This window comes from Kryptolebias marmoratus, linkage group LG19 (genome assembly GCF_001649575.2).
Source record: "Kryptolebias marmoratus isolate JLee-2015 linkage group LG19, ASM164957v2, whole genome shotgun sequence".
Classification (NCBI taxonomy): domain Eukaryota; kingdom Metazoa; phylum Chordata; class Actinopteri; order Cyprinodontiformes; family Rivulidae; genus Kryptolebias; species Kryptolebias marmoratus.
The window spans coordinates 9,959,253-9,984,380 of NC_051448.1; the positions used below are offsets into that span (position 1 = coordinate 9,959,253).

General features: G+C 37.6%; 1 protein-coding gene across 8 annotated transcripts in view; it reads left to right on the top strand.

Annotated features, from left to right (window-relative positions):
* sash1a (SAM and SH3 domain containing 1a) overlaps positions 1–25,128 on the top strand; it is a 158,597-nt gene that overhangs the window by 82,226 nt on the left and 51,243 nt on the right. The window contains exon 1 of one of the 8 annotated variants that reach the window (XM_037981496.1): positions 7,556–7,691. The exons of the other annotated variants lie outside the window; for them this stretch is intronic. Coding sequence (XP_037837424.1) covers positions 7,584–7,691 — 108 coding nt within the window. The 5' untranslated portion in view covers positions 7,556–7,583. Of the gene's footprint in view, positions 1–7,555; positions 7,692–25,128 lie in introns of those variants that run through there. 8 annotated transcript variants of the gene reach the window in all.

Genomic DNA, 25,128 nt, shown 5'->3' on the forward strand with positions numbered 1-25,128 from the left:
CAAGAACTTTAACATCAAAGATGTATCAAAACGGAGAGAAAAAATACTTTGGATTTTGCTAAAGATTTTACTGAAATAATTGGAGCTTGTGGTTTTTCTGTAACACCTCTTAATGTGTTCACATTTATTATTCTTATCAGCACACAATTAAAGTTTAATGGTGACAGGATCAGGATGAAACAAGACAGATGTGGCAAAACTGGTACAAACTGCTCCATAGCTGTTTTGGTTTCTAGTGCACAAAGTTATAGTAGACATATGCAAAATATGCTGCTATGTCACTCTTTCTCAAAAACTTTTTATCCCAAGTTTATGCTGTATGGGGACAACAAAAATTCTCTACTTTGGAAAGAGTTTTGTTTTTTTGTTTTTTTAAATCTCAATTTGTTATTTGCACCAAAAACAAAAATTTCTACATCTGCAAAAAGGTGCAAAGGCAGCAGAAAACCTTCTTTTGGAAAAATATATTTGTGTTAGTGTTGGCTGGACCTTAAATCCATGGCATTTTTATTATTAATATTATTCTCTATCCTTTTTTTAATAAATCCTGTGGAAAAGGTTTTCATTTTCATTAAAATAAAGGTATTGAACATGATAATGAACGAGCTCGACGGAGCAGGACGCTGGGGTGGATTCAGCCTCAGGGTGATCTTGAATAGAAACAGCGACAGAGAGCTTGATCTCTCTTTATGCGCTTTTAATTACACACGGCTGGCTGGACTCCAATCCCCAGAGAGCTGAGGTGAAGCGCCTGTCAAGACAGAGGAGAGAGGGGGGAAAAGTGAGAGGCGAGAGGATCACAAGCTCCTCCGAGGGTTAATTCAGCAGACACATTTACAAGAGCTACAGGCGGCTGTTGATCATCCCACAGTATATTGAGTGACATACTGAAAACAGCTGTCAAGCCAAGGTACCGGTGTCTGGCTTTCCGCGAAATGAGAAATTTAATGACTAATATAGTGTTTTGGCCCTCTGACTTGAATCTGTTTGTGTTCCATCTCGGTGACGGGTTGTCAGATCGACAGTTAGTGTTGCTGGGTAATGAAAGAGGACTGTTATGATTAATAGCAATGACTGATCGATTAGCTGAGTCCAAACACCAGATTAGGCTCAGGCTGGTGCATTTTCACTGCCAATACAGCGCCTTCGACTGGCCATGCTCACTTATGCACACATATTGACACAAGTTCACACAGATTCGCACTTACTGTAAGTCATGTTTTATTTATATACACTAGGCCTATATCAGAAATCTGCCTCAGGAGGCTTTGCAGTCTATCATGACCTTCTCGCACACAGTTACTCTCTAAGATTCACTGACACATATTCCAACATTTCTAAGCACACTGAACAGCTAGAACCAAGGGAATAGGGCTCTCCTACACAGCAAGACCTCTTTATGCATCAGAAGTCCTTCATTCACATGATTCTCACCTCCCATAACGGTACTTCACTGCAAAATGAGTGGTGTAACCTTCAGGCAATGTGAAGGTGACGGAAACGTGTCACTGTCTCCCTGGCGAGCTTTTCATTGCTCTGTCTCTCTCTCTCTCTGTCTGGTTAATGACTGGAGCATGGAGAGCGTTACCTCGGCCAGGCTCGGTCAGATGAGCCCAAGCAAGCTGCTCATACTGTAATCACAGGCAATCATTAGCTCTCTTTGGTGGATTTCTGCTACTCTAGTCTGAACAGCATGATCCCAGACCTATGATTTGGACTGCAAGGTGGAGCTAGACAAAAAAGGGGGAAACAGCAAGGAAGACATTGGTTCATAACGTGGTGCACACAAATGAGATTCTACTTAAGGATAATATGTATGGTGTGTTTTGCATGTAAGCAAGCTCATATTTGCCAATTAACGCTAAAATGAAATGCAGCTAAAGTTGATATTCTTATATCACATTCAAGGACTTGCCAAGTTTTATTTGTGGAAAACCATCTGATGGCTGTTTGTATCAAAATATGAAATTCCGTCTTTGAATTTGTTTAGGCTTGTGACAGAAGCAAGTGTGAGTTTTCAGCTCAGCAGGAGTTTATTTCTGGTAGCAAGGCTATAGGACTTCTCTGCTGTTCATTCTGAATATGCTTCACCTAGCCATGACAGGAAATACCTTGTAAAGTATTATTAACAAACTTACCAGGTTTGTGAATACTCTTTCTAGTTGGGTAAAAAGCTAAACTGGTGTAGGCCCTGGTTAATTGATGCAAGTATGTTGATGAATGTTGAATCTGGTTCAAACCAAGCGATCGATTAAAAGCCTAGCATTCCCTGACAGAATGTATATCACCCACTGCCTTTCATGCCAACATTTTAAACTAAGATTATCTTTCTGTGTTAAAAAATAAGAATTGTGGTCATTTTAGTCCTGCCTCACTCAATATTGCAAGAATTTGCACAATCTGTTAGCACTCAAAGTGTGTGTCTGGGATAACTCTACTACCACAGCGTTGTTGCCACTAAATAGTGGATGTATAGTGCTGTATTAATGTACTGCTTTATAGCTGATGTACTGCTTAGCTGGACCCATTTGCTCACCACTTTACTGCAAGAGAATAGTCTACCTGCAATGTCCTAAAAGAACTGGTATAGGGGATCAGAACTCCTGAGTCTGAGTGTGGACTTGGTCAAATTAATGTCTAAAGGGTACATGTTTTGGTGAAATCAAAAGGGAAAGTTGCAAAAACATTGGTTAACAGCAAAATTTTTTAGATATATTCTTCTTTCTTTACCACAATTTATCATATAGATTCGAATAATCTAACCATTAGGGACAGTACTAGACCCCTTCCATTTTATCTCAGTTTCTTATTCAATAAAGCATTGGACATTAACCCACTAGGGTGCCCAAATCTCCCAAGAGGATTAGTTTACAGCACTCAATTTAAGAGTTCATCTAATATCTCAGTCTTTTTTAAATATTGTAGCCATTTAGACATCAGATTGAATAGCTTTCTCTAGGCATAACTTGTATGATTAAATATTGCTCTTGTACAAAGGTTTGGGGAAGTTGATGTACCAGGCTGAGAAGCTATTTTAAAATGTATTTCTGTTCATTTAATAGTTGAATCCACCAGAGAGTGGAGTAAATAATATCAATCTGAAATAGACTACATTTATGCCCACAGCAACTTGATCTTCTGATAGTTTTCACCTTCTAGTTTTTAAAACAAACAAACAAACAAACAAACAAACAAAACAAGCAAAAACAAATATTTTTTTTAAAGTTCCATGCAGCTTGACATGGTGGGCCCAGGCTCTGTGACTTCCCGACCCTCCGGGCTAAATGTAATGGAAGTTCTGCTTTTTCCAGCTCGCCTGTCTCTCTTCATCAACACCCAGCGACCCCCACCATAGCCTGCAGCACTGACACTAATATGGAATACAGAATGGTTGCTCATTTAATTTTACAGCCAAGCTTGCTGGTGCCACTCAAACGGAGCACCGACACGTCTCCACAATCAGCGGTCTGATTTAGTGGCTCGATTGGTTCAAAGAAAAAACAAAAAAACAAGATGCTTTTGCGGCAACATGCATGTTGGCTCTGTGTTCGGAGCTGTGAATTTGAACATGTGGTGTGTGTGTGTGTGTGTGTGCATAGGGGAACGTGCGTGAGAGAAATGTCTCGGACCGTTTGTCTCTAACCCTCAGTTCTACGTGCTCTGCGGCTGGGTCTGCTTCTCTGCTTTCTGCTGTGGTCTTTCATCACGTTCACTCCCTACTCTGGCATGACTACTAGTGTCGGAGTGTGTTTGTGTGTGTGTCTGTGTGTGTGTTTGTGTGTGGAAAAAAACAGAACTTTACTGCCACCTAGTGGTAGAATGCTACAACCTTTTTTGGTGAAGGTGGGGGGTGGGGGGTCAAAATAATCACGTCTGTCTAAAATCACCCCTAAACAGTAAAATATAATGAAAATTAGTGCTGTGCACTGTTTTCTAATGACTCTTCTCATACAGTTTGTGTGTGGTTTTGGAGGTAGGGGGTGGCAGCTCATTAATGCTAGTATGTATTAGTGTTGCAGGTCATTTAAGCCAATGAGCCAGTACTGAACATTCCCCAGTTTTTGCACACCACCACTTGTTTTTGCATTTGCATATAAATTGCCATAAATGTGGTGCTGCTGCTAAATTCCTTAACTGTCGCTGGTTTTAAATTCATGAATTCTTTTGATTTTTTTGAGACATGGTTGAGCAGTCAGAAAAATCCTTTGATCCTTTGGTGTGCATGTGCATAGGTGTTTGGCTCAAGATTTTTGTGAATTCTTCTCCAGTTTGTGATAATTGGAAGGTCCTCTTAACTTCTGCCTGTGTCTTTATTTGTGTGTGTTTAGATCTATTAACAAACCTAGGTAAGCATCATAAAGGAAGATTTGTTTCTGTGTGGACCTGTATTGTTGGCCACAATGAAACATATTCTGCAACATCCTGTGATAAAAGAGCAGGAAATATTAGTAATAATTTTGAATAGAGTTATATTGAGAGGAAAAATAACCTGTTTGAGCATTTTTTCCCTTCAGCTGTTTTGCATCACACTTAACCTGTCTCTGACCTTTTCATGAACTGCACCAAAACCCACCTTGTAGGAGACATATAGGCATATGTATTTTGACTTATCACAAAATCTTTAGGGCAAAAATATGCCTGTGCTTTTATGCTCACATACACACTTGCTGCATGATTTTGTCATATTTTGCAAATAAGTGGGAAGACCTGAAGCAAGCAGTCTTGTTCAGAGTTAATTTGTGTCTGCTGGATGATCATTTGCCTCAGGAGGGACTAGGTTAGCGCCAAAAAAAAAATTAAATGACCTAATAAATTGTCGCTAATTGATTTTGATCTTTTTTGGGGATCTTGACTGTATGAGACAACGTCAGTCTCGAAAGTCTCAGGCTGCACCATAAGTGCCACATCTTTCTACTTCTTGCACTTGCAAAAAACAATAGATTTCCATGTACTTAACTGCATAAATGCAAAATTGACAACATAAAAGTTTACAAAATAGCAATCACTTGAATTGCTATGAATTATTTATTATTAGCTGTTTGTTTGTCAATCCTGTGAAAATTAAACTCTTTAATCTGAGTTTGGTTAAGAACTTATCTACCACAGATAAAATATTAACTGATATAACTTTATAACAGAGAAAATCAAGATAAATCACAGAAATATCCCCTGAAGTCAAAGTCATGTTAGCTTTGTGTATTGGCTTTGAGAGCATAAGAAAATTAAAACATATTCACACAGATCCATCGAAAATAGTCATCTTATCTTCAGTGTAATAGTTAGAAAGACAGCATGTACATTTTATACGCTTACAAATAAAATCTTGCTCATCAAAAGATAATAAAAGAAGAAAAAAGAGTAACTACTTCCCTTCATCTGGTGCTCATCATTGTTACATTTTTTTCAGTTAGTTTATCACTGACCTGCGCCAAGGAGGTATTTGTTTATTTGTGCAAAAGATTACTCAAAAAGTAATGAATGGATTTTGATGAAATTTTCAGGAAATGTTGAGGTTGTCACAAAGAACAAATGATTACATTTTGGTGACGACTGGGATCACGATCCGGCTCCTAGAATTATATTTTGATGACCCTATGACCTAGGCAGAAGTTTGCTTTCTCAAAGTTCCTCAATATACAATGAGGATGTCAATGATGACATCATACTGATAATGGGTTTTTGGCGGAGGTTTGAGTTTTCTGAGTGCTTCTAGTTTTCTATATTATCATATTTTAAAGTAGCTTTTATGTGAGCTGTGACTGCTAATAGGTAGATCTGCACACATTTAGTCAGCTCAGTGAAATGCAGGGGCTCTTTGATGTCCGTCTGCCTGTAGATACCTCACATCCTCAGATTAAAGATGGCTAAAATGCACATTTTTACTCTTTTTGTTTTGCCTGTTCATGTAGAGCACTTTTTTTTCTCTCTTTGATTATGAACACCCTCATGCTGTTTAGCTTTTTAGTTTGTATATCAAAAGAAAAGTCCTTCGTCTCTTGTTTATGCACATTTGCATGAGGATGCTGCAGGATTTCAGTAACTGTGATGAGGACAGGAGCGTGGATGTGTTCAGAATATGACTCGCTGATCTCACTTTATGGTTTATGATAATGTATGGGATGCATTCTTTGGCTCCGAAGCATTCAGACACAGGAAATGTTCTGTCTAACCACTTGGACAAAAACTGTCAACTGCATTTCTCAGTTGGGGAAGTATGTGTATACACTGAATATAAGTGTCTGTTTATATCTTTTGGCTGCGCAGCATATCCTTGGGATTCTCTTATAATTCCTGCACGGTGCGTGTTTACACAAACCTTCCCTTTTCTAAATGTTGTGACGGCAGGTCTAAACAGGACGCAGGTCCGCTATAGTGTTAGTTTAGAGAGAGACGTGAGTCGGTCAAAGTGTCACTGGACTGATATCAGTGTGGTCATGCTGTTTGGACAAAGTTAGCGAGAATCTTATATTATTAACACATCTATTAGGGGATGGGGCTGCAGAATCTTTCTACACAGCTGAGATTTAAACACATACAAGATGACCAAGCTGAGTTTCTGATGTGTGGTCACATGTCTGCTCAAGTTTTAGCTTCCCCACTTTGTAAATCTGTTTTCTATTTGCCTCTGTGTCGAAGTCTCCTCATCATCACCCTCATCTGTGGAAGGGGTGCCTGTTATTTGCTTCTGTCAGCAAGAATTTTTTTTGTAATCCATGTCCTGGAGGGTGGATTTGAGATGAAGGGAAGTAGTTACTCTGGTACCAGTCCAAGCCCATGTCTATCCTCCCTTGCCCTCTTCCATTCCTCTTTCCTTCTTTCCTTCCTACTCTCTCATGACCTCAAGGGAGTCCTCAAAATATTTTTACCTCCTCTTTTTCTTCATTTTGGTCTCAATCAACTTCTTCTCCTTTCCACAAGTTAAAATAAAATAAAAACCCAAACCCTGCTACTGAGTTACTCATTTAAATAACTGTTGCTTTTAGCTGTATCAGGTTACCTACCCCAAATGTCTTTGTTTCTGTCTTGATTCACTTTTTGAATCAGATGACATCAGAGGAGGAAAGAAAAAGAAGGAACTAAAATCTGACTGGCTCTGTAGTTTTATTCTTCCTATGATTGTTCATATAAAACAAACATCAGGAGGGAGGACAAACATGTCATGTTTGCCCTTCTTAGGTGTGCCGTTACAGCTCAACAGGCTTGACTTTTACTGTTAGACACCTATAAAGGACAGGGTCAGGCTATTTATAACTGAATAACAAGAAACAACAAAGAGACACTGTATCTGTGACTCGAAAAAAAACCCAGCAAGAACAAAAGAACTGAGCTTGCAAAAGACGAGGAGTGTACAAACAGGGGCCGAGTTGAAATAGACAAGAAATTCGAGACTTCTTGAGACAGTTTTGGTTAGAAGAGAGAGGATGGGGGGGAGTGAAGGCCGAGGTCCCTCCCTCAGTCTAATGCGAATTAGACTATCCCATAGCTCTCTTGTTTCCCTCCTCCTCTCCACATCCCATGTGAGCAGCAGCCCAATGACTGGACTGCTCTGTGGCTCGGCTCTGCTTTGCTGCTCTTAGGCACACATGCATTGTTCTCCACTGTACACTGCTTGTTGCTGCCTTTCTCAAACAGTTCGTGTTAGCTTCACAGATAGACTGACTGAGGGGAAAAGACTTTGGCAGAACTTCTCGGTAAGTGTACGGATATTAAAATTTTCTGAGCTCTTATTCCAGAGCGAAGAATTGTCTCATTCATTTGTTTTCTCTGTCAGAGCATAATGAATCTGAATTTGGTAAGTGATGTGCTGATCTTGTAGTAAGGCATTTTTAAAGAATGTAAAGAAGGTTTAATACAGTAAAAAGGGTCAAACTTTGAGTTAAGTTGGTAAAAGAAATGGTCCAATAGTGAGTCATTCTAACTGCTCTTGTTTCTGACTGAATATTCCCTTTTTTCTGCTGACTCACTTTATTAACTTAATTCAGTTGGCTCCATATTGTATGGGTGTGTGTACTCTACATCGGTTTGCCATTATGTGGTATTTCAAGAGTTATTTTTTCTTAATTACTTCGGTGTACTTATCCATCCTTAATGCAACAGTTCAAATCTTTTGAAGTAGTACAGATGTTATGAACAAAAAATATCTTACCTGCTGTAGATGGCTCTTGGAATGTCTTCAAGTTGGAGAAATAGTTTAATTCTGACCAGATTGATGAACTAACAGTCAATTTGAGTGGGGTAAAGACTAAAGTAGTTTACTGCCTTATTAAAGCAACTTCAATCTCAAAATTTTCATATCAGTTCACAAAAATGTTATTTTATAAACCTTTGCATTAATTTCTCTGTCAAATTAGAATAACATAATTGTTTACATATTTATTTTTTTGTTTGCTTGTGCATTTAGCAGCAGCAGGTAGTTTTAACACTACTGGCAAGAATATCATATTTTGTTCAAAAACATTGCATTGTGTTTTATAGGTTTATGAAAAAGCTTATAAAAAGAGTAATAAAAAAAGCTTTTGCATGAGTCACTATGAAATTTTGCAAAGTGAAGATGACAGCAATCCACTTTAGTATTGGCCCTGTTCAAAATAGCGTTTAGCTTGTCATTTCAGTCAGGATTAAACTGAATTTTCCCAAAATTAGTTTTCTTAAAGAGCTATCTACAAAAGGTAGGATATTTATTGTTCATAAGATTTCCACAGTTCCCTACTTCAAAAGATCTTTATATATAAGTTGAATTCAGTTATTGACTTTAAATTATTTGGTCAAAAAATGTCAATTGAAAACGAGAGAAGACTTCTGACAATTGCACTAACTGTTGCTTACCTTTACTCTGTACACTTTCAGGTTCTTATTCATTCCCACAACAAGAACAATAACTATATGCTTAGACAAAACTCCTTTTTAATGAACCAGATAAATACCAGCAACAAATCTCCTGAAAGATATTCATTGATTTGATTTATGGCATATAAACACACATGAATACACAATTGGACCTAGTTGTCTGGAGGGACTGTATTGTTTGTTGCACATAATTGTTTGTGTTTCTGAAAGCCCAGTCCAACAGGTCTTGGACAATGAAGTCTATTACCAAGGGGGGGATGGGGATTTCTGTCTCTTCTCCCTTTTCCTGTTCAGTTCCTTTCCTTCACATCTGGATCTCCTCACCAGCTGACAAGGAACAAGAGAACGGATGGAAGGAGGAGGGGAGGTGTGGATGGGAGGTGGGGGGAACTTGGAGAGAAGGGTAGAAATTGGAGGAAGGGGAGTTTTCTCAGTCCACTTGGTGGACTTCCCTCTGTGCAGGAAGAGCTGACTTACAATGTCATTGTGATTGCCTGGTTTTGAAGAGGAAATACTGCACACCCAAAAACACATATGCACACTCACATACATACATATGGGAAGAATCCCTTTACATGGTTGCAAGAAGTCATTTAGCTCACTTGTGTGCATATACTGAGCTTAATGAGACAAAACATGCATCAAAAACATGCAATTGCATCCACTCCAAAACTAAATTACACACCATACACATGCAAGAGACTGAGCTGACTTTGTGAAGACAGTTTTGGCCACACGATATACCAGGGTTTTCCAATCAAACATTCAGAGTTCTCCATCAGTGTCTTTGCTCTGCTTTTTTCCTGCTTATCAGTCTAGTGTTGGACTCTAATGAAACTCTATGTCAGCCAAACTCACTTGGATTGGATTCTTAGATCCGATTTCTTCCTTCCAAGTCTTTCTGATACATGAAACTGTTCATGCCAACTGTGCTACAGTTTTGTGCCAGTTACTGGGCAAACACTCATGTGCCTGTTTATTCATATTTTGGCAGAACCAAAAGCCATGGCAACAGGTGCACATTGACGTCAGTATCTTTAGGGACTAGGCAAAGCTTTTTGGATACATATGTGCGATTATTTAAAGGACTGGAAGTTTCTTCAGCTTGTGCTTTGGAGGTTTTTGTGTAGCCCATGTTTTCTGCAGATTTTGTGGGATGGCTAGGGCTGAAACAGTGATACAATACAAGCTTTCAGTTCGTCCACAGCCTCCTAAAAATTAGTTTGACTTTGCAGTTTCTGCCATATGTGCTTCTGTGATTCAGCCATCTCCCTCCATCTGTGCAGCTGGTCTGTGTCTGTCTGTAACGCTACTTCTCAGTTTATGTCTGGCTTTTAGCTAGGCGTGCATCTTTGAGAAGTAAAAGCAAGAAGGGGAAAATGTTGCATGAGTGTGGCAGTCCTAAAGTCTTTGTTCTCTTGGAACATAATCAGTTTCAGATTTTGGACTTTACATGTAAAATATGTCATGAGTTCAGACAGAATCTGTGTGTTAAAACAGATTTTGACAGAGGTCTTCTTTATGTTATGATACTTTTGTCGTAATGGTCTGGTGTGAGCCAAGTTTGTAAGACTTACGCCACAGCTCACTAAGCAGACTGAAAGCTGCAGTCAATGAGGAGGGGTCGTTTGGCACAACAAGCAGTGTACAGTAGTGTTCTGTTTGCGTGCCAGCCAACAATTCAGAGTGGAGAACAGTGTGATGTGTTGAGCTCAGTGGGTCAGAAAGCTCCGGATTGTTTTGGTCATGGTGACAACATTCATTCAGCAGCAGTGTCAGCACATTGTATACAACCATACATCTCTGAGGGATGGAACAAGAGCAAGACATTGTTTGGCAATGAAGAAACCCCACACAAGGGTGTAAAGTACATGTTATGTGAATTTGCTTGCATTTTTTCTTTTTTTCTTCGAGTTAATAACTTGTGGCTGTAATGGACTGGAAATAAAGGCAACAATGTGTAAAAAATGCTAACCTGAAAGGTTTGACCAGAGAGGAGTGGGTTTTCTAATTCACATCCTTGAGTTCAAACTGCTGCAGACACAGCTTCTGCTTTGATGAAAGAACAAACTGAGAAAATCTTTATTTTTAAAATCTTGATTTCATTTGAGTGTTGCAATTTTATTAAATGTCCTTTTATCATTTGGACTATATCTGTCTGCAAGCCTAGGATTATTTTGAATGTAGAATGTCAGACTGCATTGGTTATAACTGGGGACAAAAATTATAGCTGCACAATATTAGGAAAATGTCAACTTGTGATAATATTGTAGAATATTGCAATGTCAATATCAGTTGCGATAATCATACATTTTCTTCACTCTTTTCTCCTTCCGTCATCATAGCATCGCTGTTTGCATTAGCCAGTGGTGTCCAGTCCAGGTCCTTGAGGGCCACTATCCTGCATGTTTTTGTTGTTTTCCTGCTCCAACACACCTGATTTAATGGTTGACTTACCCCTTCAGCATGTCTTTAAGTTCTGCAGAAGCCCATTAATCACAAACCCATTCAAATCAGGTGTGTTGAAGCAGAAAACCATCTAAAACATGGGGTGCAGTGGCCATCAAGGACCAAGATTGGACACCACAGACTTTAGCACTTTGGCTGTCATCTAAGTCAACTGTTGGCATTCAGAGCACTGGGGAGTACATTTGTTAAATGTATTACTTGGTCTACAATTTATCGCAATCCTTTTCAGTATTGATACTGATCTTGTGACGACAATAAATGTTTGACAAATTGTGCAGCCCTAACAAAAAAGTCATTACAAACATTCAACCTCATGGCTAATCAGAATATGCAACATTGCACTTGTTTTATTTAATTATTATAAATAAAAATACACTCTGTAGTCTTTTGCTAAAAGCTAGAACTATCTCCAACACATACCTTTACAAATCACTTGAGTTTTTGCAATATTTTTGTTATTTTCAAGAATCCAGATTTGACCAAAAAGGCTAAAATTCCATCATTTTCTAGATAAGATTATATTCATTACTTTAGGGGATTTTAGTCCTTAAGTTTATAAAGTCTTTATAAGTCATGTTCTGTGATGTCCTAATGTTTTTCCTTCACACTCTCTTACTGTCAAGCAGATGAGTTTTCAAAGCTGCACCATAAGCTTGTCAGTTTCTCTTTTTTGATCCCCAACTTACTCATTTTTATTTTGACTTGCTTTGATCTTGGCACATGTGATTCGTCACGAGCCTTTCCATTGCTTTACTGTTACCACATATATTGCATGACGGATTGCAACATCTGGGAATGAGTCTGATCAGAAAGGATGAGATCATGTTGCCATGATCATGTGCTATCAACTTTTCATCATTTCAAAACTTCCGCATACAAGTTGGATCTTCCAGTCGCACTTTATTTTTTTACCTAGAAAAGTATGTTATTCCTTGACAGTATGTATGGGTTTTTTGGGGTTCTAGCATTGCTTGTTTGGCAGTAACATCTGTATATTTTTTGAAACCCAACACATTTTATGTTTTGTCAAACTGATGAACACTAACATAATTGATTGGTGCCAAATCTTCAAGCAATGTGCACCCTGAGAGGCATTTTAAATCATAATGCCAGTCTTAGAATAGCACTATTTTGGTGAAAATTTCTTTTTAAATACTTCTGCTACTCCCTTTTCTTTAAAGCTACTGTATGTGTGGACTGAGTAGGTGTAGCAATGGCAGCCAAAATGTCTTTGTCTTTTGTAAAGTTCTGCCATTTGCTGAAAAGACCTCCATTCTGCTTCCTGATTGCTTTTTGATGGGTTTCCTGCTTTGCCACAATAGTTCACTCTACATAGTCTGTGAAGGAAATAAATTTAATCCCTTTTACATGTTTTGCATAAATAATGAATTTCTTTTCATTTTGACTACCCTTTATATCTAACATATCATTGTGTGCACGTGCTTTGTAACATTAATTACATACAAAATTTAATTAAACTAACAAAATACAGAAACGTTTTTTGGTTTGATGCAAGGTTCTTCATGGCCCTGTCTTCATGTAGTGCTGCATGTGCACCCAGTTTATGTCGCTTCAGCTGCTGTCACTGCTAATGCAGGGGTTTTACGCTTTATTAAATCCATTTTGTAACCAGTATGCCACCATGTTTCATTCTCCAGTTTTAGGCATGTCACAGGTTGCTCATCACATTGAGATGAGAGGATTACAGCTATTATGGGTAAAAAATGGAACATTCACTGATTATAGCCCGACTCTGTGTGTGGACACAAAGAGCTCTGATTACTGCTGGTACTGTCGCCTCACCTCCCAGGATTCCTGGCATCGGTTGGTACAAAAGGGAGGCACCAAAGCCTTTAACTACACACACTTAAATACAGCTCACATAAAGGGATACATCACTTGGACTTCAAAAGTAAATCTTGTGCTCTATTGCATTTTAAATTTGTATAGCTGAGGAATGCTTATTTAGCTTATTATTATTAAATACACAGAGAACTTGCAATGTTTTCTCATAATACATGCAGTTTTTCAGATTGTTGTTTTGCCTGGTGGGTTTCAACATTTGACTTCCTTCACTGAAACAACAATAAAGTTTTATTGTCTTGCTTAACACAAATCATGCAAATACACACGTGCACTTTCCTGTTTGTGTTGCCTGTGGCAACGGCTTGGCGAAGATCAGTGGTGATGTCAGCAGTGATGTACGAGTGTTGGGAGCGCAAAGGATGACCTCAGCAGAGGGGAAATCCCAGGGGACTCATATCAGCTGCAGTTCGAGTTTGCCTCCAGGACGTTCTCACACTCTGCATCTTGGTTAATAACTAAAGCTGCCCTGATCCCTCCCTCTCCCGTTGAAACTCTTGGATGTGATACTTCACAGGCATCTCAAATCAGGGCAAAAACCTTTGACACACACACACAAGAAAGGCACTCACCTCACATGTGGTGCTGGGAGTAGTTTGAGCAATTGAAGGCAGATGGCTCAAGCCCATCAAAAGAACTGAATCCTTTTCCTCCATTTGTATCGCTGGCTTTAAAAAAAAAAAAATTCAATTACATGTATGAACTGATTCCATCTAGTTTCAGTGGTGACTTTTTTTCTGTAACATATTCTCATGTTATTTTTTTTATTTTTATCAAAGAAGTTGTTGTGGCTTCTTTCATATTAAAATTAACACTTTTAGTGTTTTAAAAGTTGGGAACCAAGAATAAAGAGCTGAGTAAATTTTAAAGATCATGTTGACCCAGATTAATTATGTTACTTTGAAACAACATAAATGCTTCATCCTGAAAAAAATTAATAAAATTGTGTGGGATTTTTTACATTTATTTATTTCTTATTTTGATCCAACAAGTGATGTTTTCGAGTTTTATATTTACATACAACCAGCAAGGACAAAAAAACTAATCTACATTAGATATGTTTATGTTGAACAAACATGTAATTCAATAAAACATGAGCCTTGGTTATTTTTTTAAGTGCAACAATAAGATTTTAAGATTTATTTTGTTCATATAAATACAGTTTTCTAAACCTTTGAAACACAGCATTTTGAAGTATAATTCATATTTACATTCAGTACATTTAGTGAGTATATGGGTAAACCATGACTATTTATAAAAAGCTTTCATGGTGAGCTTTGTATGTTCTACTCAGTCATGGTTTTTCTTAAACTAAGGCCAGTGGTTTGAGGTTTTTGCCAACTGCCACATGAGTCTCTTGAAGAGTGGACAACATAGGCATGTTCCTGTTGTGGTCTGCAGTTGGCATCAGCACATTATCAGTGAGATTTTAACCAGATTTATGCATTTTTTTTGGACACCAGCTGCAGTTGCTGTGTTGACATTATCTAGCATGTTGACACGAGTCATCCTTTCCCTTCTCAGAATGGTTGTTTGGTCAAGGCTGGCACAGTTCTGTCCGGCCTCAGATTCAATCATCAGTTAGTTAGTCCATAAATGAATGGTTGCTTTTTTCCCCCTTGCACAGCTGCACCACCAGCCACCAATGAAAAAATAATCATAGACGTACCAACCACATCCATGGATACAGATCAGGAATGTATGTGTGTGGATCCTAACAGCGCAAAGAGCCTTCCCTCATCCTCAGACTCACTTGTGCATGAACCTGTTTGCACATAAAGTTGTACTGTTATCAGATGCTTGGGGTCAGAATAGACAATTGGAGAATCACTTCTAGTCTTGATGTGTCCAGGTGTTTGATGGCTGCAATGCACTTTTTATAAGAAAATTACTATTTTACCTCAAACATTTTTAGCTTGTTTTGAAAGTTTTAACAAACCAAACTGGTTCCTCGTTTTATTTATGTTTTACTCACAATCAAAAGGCAATGGTGAATTTTTGCTCGAGTGTGTGCATGTGGGTTTGTCTCTTTTACCAAAATATGTCATTAAACCTTGCAGAAGTAATCTTAGCAAAAATAAAAATAGCTATAACACAGTCTATTTGAGAGATATTGCGCTAGAATTTTGTGTGGTAGTAGCTTAAACTGATCCCCAATTTATATTCTGGGCGCTGACTGGTAGATTAAGATCTGTATTTAAAACTCTATTTAACTGTATTTAAATGTCTTTTGAACCACCAGATGAATTTTAATTAAATATAAAGAGAATAGTCATTGGTTGCACTTTCACAGTTGATTAACATCTAAAGCCAATCCAGCTCAAGATGACTGCCATAGCCAACTGCCCTTAAAAAACACAAATATGTCTAAAATTCTGTCCGTTTGACAGATACTGAGCTAAAATTTGATTCAGCAGTAGCCGAGAGTCATTTACAACACATACTCTAAGCATGATATCTTGCAATATCACAAAACTGAGCATAATGGTATTTTCTAGGTTTAGCCAGAACAGCTCCAATTCCATCATTTCTTAATATAAAATGATTTTATTCTAAAACCATGACATGAAATGCGGTGTGAGATATGCATTTCTTTCAATTAATGACAACCCTTTAATTTTTCTGTTGGAATTCTTGACTTGATGTGCCTGGCTTCTGATGGCTACAAACACACTTAAAAGGGTGAAAATTTTATTTTACCTCAAAAAAGTTCACATGTTTTGGAAGATCTAAATAAACCAACTGGATTCCTGTCATTTCTACATTATTATTACTTTTATTTTGTATCAAGTTCTCAAGGATTCTGACTTTATGGCTCTTTCAGGTATTTTCTTTATGTTTTTCTGTGACAAAAAGTGGGTTTTGTATTGGTGGAACATGTTGTGTTTCAGTCTAGTTTGTGGAATTATACAATGAACTTGTCTTAACTTGACCAAGGCAGACCTGACTGTATCATCTGTCCTTTTGCCCCAGGGGGAGCTCTGACTTCAGCTGTGAATTGTAAAACTCTTGTCCTGTCCCGCCTTATCCTGCCCCCTGGATCCATAAAATTCCCACTTTTAACCTCTTTCTGTCTTCTCTGTTCGTATCCTAAGACATTTCTTATATTTATTGCATGGTTTGTACCAAATCTTTTCATCATGTTGCATAAGAAAAGGAAAATTTTTGATTTACTCACAATGACCAATTCCTTTGTTCCACTTTTTTATGCCATTACATCATAGGTGAAACCCGGACTGCTGCTGCAAACATGTTTCCACCACATGTCAGTGGATTTCTAACACCAGACGTTTGTGTGAATAAACACACACACTATGTTTAGCCAATGCATTGCTGCCCTTCTGTACTCCTTTTTTTTCCCTCTGTTATTAAGCTTTTGAGTATGTTGTCTAAAAACACTTTTTTTTATTGTTTTGTAGCTTTGAGATCATCTGGCTCAGTCAATCTCACAGCTGTCCTTTAATGGATTCCAGACTTTGAAAGAGAGATGGAAAAAAATATTGTTTGTTGAGAAATATGTCAAGAGATACTGACTTAAGGCCCTTGTCAGTGACCTACATATACCATGAGGTCCGCATATCAGTTCTAAACAGGCATTTTAATCATACATCTCAGTCTCAACATATATTTTAAAATAAAAGACCAAATCCAGAGTCCAGTAAAGTTTGGTGTTGTCTCAGAATATTTAATTGTCATTTTTATACCCCCCAAAAATTGAATGTTTACAGTTAATTTGCACAATTAATGCTGTGTTAGTTTTATGACAAAACTGCTAATCGGTGAAGTGGAGACACAAAGTATAAATGCTACACTTGTCTCTGCTAAAAGCCAAATTTGCACCACAGGATATTGATCTCAGTATGGGCTCAGCACCAAACCCTGAAGCTCCAAATGTCTCTGCCAACACCAGCCTCTTGAGATTGTATGTGTCTGTGTTTGTGTGTTCTCGAGGGACTTTATTTTTCGGATGCCCTTCTTGATAAAGGTTTTGTTTTATTTCCATGTTTTTCAATGTGCTGGATGAATCAGGACTTTTAAATGAATTTTACATGCTTTTTCTTTTCTGTCAGACATTGCATTGGCTGGTAAATGTATTAATTTATGCAAATAGATAAAAAAAATTTAAATGGATATTTAAAAATCAAAAATAAATTAATTTTGGCATGCATGTTTTTTCCCCTAACATCTAGTTAGTAAATCTTTTATTTAAAAGTGATATCTCAAGGTAAAAATACCAGCAGTTTATATTTACACAGAAACATTTGTTTATGAAATCAGCTGATACTCAAATGACCTGGTTTAGCTGTCTTAGCTCCAGGGAAGCTCTTTTTTTCCAAAAGATGATGGGTCAGTGCACCAGGCTTTTTACTGGTGCATTAGCTGACCTCTAACCCCATTCTGAGCGGTCTTTAATTCACCAGGCCAGTGATCATTGACTCCTACATTTGTTTTGTCTATTAGCCTGGACATGATATGTTTGCACATAATAAAAATTGTGGGATAACAGAGAGCGACCAAAGCCAGTGAAAGTCAGAGAACTGTTTTAATTGGGTTTAAGAAACTGTCTGGACCAGAGGTTTCAGACAAGACTCCCCACCAGTCAGTAATGAGCTCTAGTCAGGCTGAAGTAACCATAACTGCAGCTTATGTCAAACATTGGGCTGTTTCCATGGCAACCGTTAAGGTTCTTTTATTCCCTCAAAAGTTCTGCGACAGCCAATTACATGGCCAACACAGAACCAGAGTCAGACAGGATAGTTTTTCTGTATCAGATTTAGAACCATTCTTGCTGTGTCTCCAACTGATCATTTAGGAAAGTTAGAATGAGGATTGGAAATGTTATGTGATATTTGTTTAATGTATGACTTGCTTGTTTTTTTTTTCTAAAATACTTTTGAAAATGATGGAATAACCCCCCAAAAACAGTCAAATATCTCACATGTCTTTATTTAATAGCACAATGTCCAACAATGACCCATTGTCATTTGACTTTTTCAGGTAATAAAACAGATTTTTTTTTTCTGTTATTTTTGACTCGTCACTACCGCGGGGTTCATGCTTTATTAGTGTAAACATAATGATGGGTTAAAATGGAGGGAAATTCCTGTGAAAGTGGAAGGCTGCAGTGGTTGAGCTGAGCTTGCATTACATGTGCATATTAGGTGGTTGAGTTTAGAGCAGACAGCCAGCTCGTCAGAGACAGACGGAAACTACACAAAGCCTCAAATAATCACAGAGAAGTGCCTGAAAGGTGTTTTCAATGGAACAAGGCTGTCATGTAGAAACTGACTGAATCTCAAAAAATGTTTTCAGAAAGGAAGAAAAACAGTGGACTTTAAGCATATGTTTTGGAATTATAGTTTTGTGAAAGCTGCAAAAAATAATTTAATTTAAAAGCAGTAATAGTTGCTGTATGATAAAGTAATACGGATAACTTAAAAGACAGATGTTGAGGTGAAAAGGTAGATCTTATACAGTGATTTCAGACAGCGACACAAAGGGAAATGACAAGTAGAAGAAAATATATAAGAAGCTGAGTGTGCTGTGGTCAAGCACTCTAAGCTAAATTTGCTAATGATGTCAATAGTGAGATGCATAATGTGCAACCAGCTCCTGCTATTAAACGTCTAATAGCACAATACACAATAGAGTATCTATAAAGAACAGATAAAATTTGATTAGCAACCAAACTTACTTTAGTTTTTACATTTGAGAATTGTATGGTTAAAATTTAAAATTGATCCACTGTTAAATAGACAAACTGTTTTAATAAGGTGCTTAGTTTTCTTGGCTATATACAGCATGCTACATGTCAGCAGGGTATCTGAAAATTGGTTTCTTTTAGTTCAGTAGAAATTGACCTAGTGGGATGAAAAACTGGCCTGTAACAGTCAAACAAATGGATTAAAGAAGTTTTTTCAGTTGAAATCAGTGCCTGCCAATATTATCAACAATATAAGTTCACTAAACACTGAGACACACTGTGTTGAAAATTTCTCTCAGGTTTTGAAATTCAACCACAGTTGTAAATTGGAGGTGTGTGTGTCATTGCTGTTTGTTTGCTTCTGATATGCAAATGGACAAATACGGTGTGTGCGAGACGGATCGTGGCGGTTGTGTGTGAGATATATGGTGTCTGTGTGGATTATGACAGTAATTACAGAAGTCTGTACCACAGCAGCCTGGAGCTGGCTCAGTAACAAGTCATTATAACATCTGATACATAACCAAATGTCATCTGTGTGTGCTGCGTTTGCTGTTAGCAACGTGATATAAATCAGCACAGATGACAGAGCTGTATTTGTTTCTGATGCATTGCTCACTTTTTTTTTTTTTAGATGATTAATACAATATAATGTGTGCTGCTAACTGTATTTCTCTGTGTTTATTTAAACAAGCCAGGATAAATAGGGTGTTTCTGTACCTGGAGTCTCTTAATCTCTAAACTAACGAGACTTTCTGTCTTTTTCTGCTACTGTAAGACATGAAACATGCCGGTTTTCTAGTTTTAATCAAAATGCCTCCCTACCATTTATGTTTTGGCTTTTATTACACATGTTGAGATTCTAAATCACAACATCTTGTGCTCTTTTTTTCTGAATTTAATCAGTTAATTCTCAGAACAGTATTTGTTCCATTTTTATATACGAACATGCTAACATCAGTTGAGACAACAGATGACAAGTCTGTTTACTTAGAAAAATAAAGTAGAGATAGATCCATAAAACTTTATCCACCCCCTGTCATGTCAGCTTTAAACTGGGGATAAATATAAAGACTTTTCTATTACTGTGACTGTGAGCTTAAATTTGCATGCATGCCTGTGTTTGCGAGTGTGTGTCTGGGTTCTATAAACCTCAGTGGACTGCTGTAAATCTGAGTTTTGGATGAAACTGCAGGGGATAATTATTCGGTTGGTTCACAGTGCTCATTAATAACATTAAGGCCAAGCTTGTTTTTTTTTTTTGTTTGTTTTTTTTTACCGTTTCTTGCTCAGAGGCTAACATATAGCAGACTGGCTGACTTTGCATAAGAGGATGTGTAGAAAACTTTAATAGACAGTGCAGTGTCCTGCCTGGATGAACAGGGCATGTGTCCTGTAGTCTGTAAGTATATTTGACAACAGCAGGGGGAACCACTATGTCCCATAACTGACTCTCTAGCAGAGAGATGTGGATGGAAAACACAAAGTTGAAATGCTGAGGATTCTTTAAAAGGCTTTAAAAAATAGTGCTAATGGTAGAAGCAGAGACTTTAGTGCTCAGTTTTATATTTTTTTTGGATACTTTTGGAGATTAAAGCTGCATTTTGTCATTTCTATCCTGGTGTTATTTCTCTTTGTTTAATTATTCAGCCAGAGATGATTACATATGTCTAAAACTGTGTTGCAGCAGCTGGACTGTTATTCAAATGTAAAAATGTAAAAATTGACTCTATCATGTTGACTGACAATTTGCAAACCTTTTAGGATTTTCTTTATTCTTGTTCGTTTGACTTTATTTTACAAGACGTGTTGAGAAAATTTAACTAAAGCAATAATATTTGGGAGGGATTTGTTCTGTTCATAAAAACTGGAGTGTCTGAGCTCCTCAGATTCTCTTTTTGTACTATGAAACTGGATTACGACTGTATATTTCAGACAACATCCAACACACAGACTGAAACGGCTCACTAAACATTAGCTCTGAGCTTTGCAGTGCCATCATGACAACATCACAGCTGCCAGCCAAGTCTTATGACCTCCATAGACATCAACACATTTCCTCTATTGACATCTGTAGATTTGGTCATACAAAAAAAAAAAATTAAAACCTAGCTTTTGTTATTTTCAAACACATCTGTGAGCACTATATCAACGCCACAAATTAAAGGACTGGCCTTTCACACAGTGCTGCTCATTCCTTTGGAATCTCATTCACATCCAAATAAACATCTGTCTTTTTAGTCATGCCTGCTTAAAATAAAATTTAAAAAAAAAAAACAATCCTCAGTTCACACAGACTTGTAACATAATCTGTCACTGCAAGGCTTTAGAGGCATTCACTGCATTGGAGTAACTGGGAATCCAGGGCTTTGCAGAAATATGCCTTGTTTTTGTCTGACCCCTTTTTGTGAAAAAAACAAAACAAAAAAAACCACTAAAAACATGAATAATGACTTTTAAATACTACCCCAAAAGTTCTTGCGCCATACTTAAACTGACAGGGGAACAATGTGAGCTGACTTGAATGCTCATGTCACAAAGCTGGCCAATATACTTCAGGGGTTTGCAGTTAGATTAATTTCAGTTAAAAAGAGTGAGTGAGGTGAATACCAGGAGAAAATATTCAGAGGAACTGTTATGTCTTTGTTAACAAAGGTATCAGCAGGTTATGTTGTGAAGAGACACTACAGAGCATGTGGTTTTCCTTTTTATCCTCCCTGCATCTCAGAAATGCAGACTTTCTTCCAGGCTTTAAGTTCTCATCTGTGCCATCTCACCTTAAAATGATGTATGCAGGCATCTAGATTTGATATTCCCTGACAATGCCCCCAAACCAGATTGTTTTTTCCTAACACTCCAAACACTGTCTGAGCTGTCTGAGAAGTTTTGACTTGGTGTTTGATGCCACTCACGGCAGGTTATCACATGCACCTCAGACCGCAGACAGATCTCCGTACCTTTTTTTGTTTCTCTTTGTGCTCTTGTCATTGTTATACCTCTTACCCAAATACACAGCGTTGAATCTTTACACTCTCTCTTTTTCACTTTTTGTTTCACTCCTACCTAAAGTTATCCAGTGTTGGTACATAAAGATAACAACATTTCTCCACCTTTCAAAGGACTTCAATGTTTGAACTACTTATGAAAAGTAATACCTTGCATACACAAACACTAAGAGCCAGTGGGTGTCCCTATAGCCTTGTTTTTTAAGTAGAAAGACCAAAGTATTTAATTTAATTCAATGTCCTGCTTAACTCAGTTTATGAATGTGAGTGTGTGTGTTTGGGGAGTGTTGAGGCAAGGAAATAGTAATACATACACATTCTAAATCATCAAACCAGTAATTCTAGCACACATACAATTATACTCTAACATTACTTAACAGTGGCCCAAGCAGATTCTAGACCTCTTTGAAGGCTGATCATTGTGGTTGACGTTCGCTAGCCAGACTCGCTGACAATCCGCACTCAACTCCTCCATTTGAAGTCCTTCAGTTTCCTGATTTTTGGAATGTAGTGAAAACTACACTTTGTCGAACTGTCTGAGCGGTTAGAACATCCTTTAACCCAACATGAAACAACCATTGCAACTGCAGTCAAAAATAGTCTGGAAGTGTGACATCACATGGGAACTATGTATTAATTGTAGAATCCCATTTCTTAGCATTACCTCCTACACGTTTCCCCTCCCTCCTTGCTCTGCAGTTTTATATTAGAAGGTAAAGGCGTTATATGTTCTACAGCATCCATTAGTATTTATGTCTTCAGAAGAAAATATCAGATTTTTTTTCATTTGATATTATCAAAATCCTACAGGGCACTGTTAAACATGGTTGGGTACTTTTTGTTGCAGTAGTAAGTAACTGCAGAGCATGTAATCTGTGTCAGTGTTGTGTGGTCATGTATAACATTTCTTGAGTATGACATTGGTGCCCTTGATGTCCACCCAGCATGCTTTAATCCTCCCTTCCAGTACTCTCTTGGCTCCCTAAGGAGATATTTTTACGTCTGGGGTCACTGACCTCCTGGAAGGGTCACTCTCACTATCAAGGGAGGTCCAGCCCTGCTTTGCTTTAACACCACCAGCATTCTTTTTCTATCTCTGGCTCAACTTTCTCTACAATCTTATGGCTTTGGTTTTTCTTTTATCTTTTTCTTTGTCTTAACTTATTTGTTGTCCTGTCTTTAAAAGGCCATTTAAAGAATCAATGACTTTAATAGCTGCATTATTTTTCTATAATTATTACTGTTATAAACTACTTCATGGTTTTCTGCTCCTGGCATCTAATATGTGTGTTCAGACATGCTTCTTGGTTTTGAGATAATATTGACAAGCAATCTCTTGTGGAAATTTATACTCTAATAGATCTCTGTACAGCTGTCTATGTTTATCTGGGTCTTCAAGATTATTTAGCTTGTGGGAGTACTTGAGTGGTTAATGAAAGAACACAAGTTGGAGATAAGTTGACTCTTTGTAGGTTTGAGGTCTCTACAGAGCCTTCTTGACTTTGCAATAGCTGCAAGACAAGCAGTACTCCTTTGTGCTCTTCTCTCTGTAAACAGATAACAGGCTTGACACTTCTTCTTGGTCTGCTTTAGTTTAATCTTCATGGTTCTACCTGGTTAAGGAAGTGTGTCATTGCTGCTAGGTTCCCATTTAACATAATTTACCTTTTACCGTTTTAATTTGGCTTTTTGGGAACTTAGGACAGGCACTTCCACACAAAAAAATAGTTTATTTCTGTCTTCATTAATAGTTTGACTCCTCTGTCTGTGGCCCTCTTGGTTGCAGTCCCAGTGTCTTATATTTGGGTGAAGGATGTGCTGACATGAAGAGTGTCCATGCATATAGAAAAGTGGGTGTATTTTTGTGTGAGTTTTGGAGGAAACCATCCAACACAAACTGGAAAAAATGGCATGGAACCTCCCAACAAATTACAGCCAAGGGTGTAACAACAGGATGTTCAAGCTGTCATGTACACCGGCAGTCATTGGCACTCATTGCTTCTACCTCATCAAGGTTACAGATGCAAGGTCAGCAGTGCAGACCCCCCACTCTGTCCACCCACTGCTCAACAAAGCTGGTCTTGTGTAAGAGTGTATTTTGTGTTTAGACTACAGGCAGGTTACTGTTGAGCAGCTGCCACTCATCCATGACCTGCAAGTCACTCCTCACCTACACAAACTTTGAAACTGGTTATTGTATGCAAAGTTGAGATTTGTGCCAGCAAATGGAAAGAGAGTTTAATAGTACAGTTGGAATAATGGTGCATTAAAACCAGCAAAATTCAATTTTCAGTCACATGACGTAATTGGGTCTAGGTCAAAAGTTTTTATCTCCTCTTTTGTCTACTGAAACCATTAATCCACTGCTTACTTTGAGGAAGTATTGTTATTGTTAAATTCTGCATCTCAAAAGCTTCAAAATGATACATAGTTTGCTGAAATTTGTCAAACTATCATCAGGCCTGGCAACAAGCTAGTTTTGCTGGTTTGAAAACTTGGTTTTATTGGGTTAGAATGATGTCATCAGGAATTCATAAGGAAACTTTACAATGATGCCAAACATTATACGAAGAGATTTCCCAATGCTATGGCAGCCGGCAAAAAGAAATTGTCAGTTTCAAAGGAAATTATAAGGGTTATAAGACATAGGATTATTTCTGAAGAAATACTTGTTAGAAAACTTCAAATTAAAGGTAGATTATGAAGATTATTTGCTAATGTAGTTATTGAGATCGCTAGATGGTGTCTTTTTGGAGTAGCTTTTACATAATTTTTAATGACAGCAAAAATCAATATTTTCAGTACAGGTCACAAATACTTATACATTTTTTTCACACATTGCTATTATGATTTGCTTCATTTTGCTCATATTTGCGCCCTAATACCCAGAAAAAAAAAACCCATTTAGAAGTTAAATTATTGGTTCTATAAATGGGGCTTTCATCAAGAAGACCCAAACCTGACTCTCATGTGAAATCACTGTTTTTTTTCCTTTTACTTGAGGCTTTTTTTATTATATAAACCCAGATTTTCAAAGCCCTGTGGCTTTTTCAAAGCTGAAAGATTGTTTAAGTTTGAATTTTTATGTAAAAGGTAGATGATAGATTAAGCAAATTAGGTTAGTTAATGTGTAAATCTTTCCTAGGCTGGAGGGTTGTGGCACAAAGCAGCCTATTTTATGGGGGTTGTGATCATTTAATTTGCACCTTAGAACACAAACAATGTGAAATAATCAGAGAT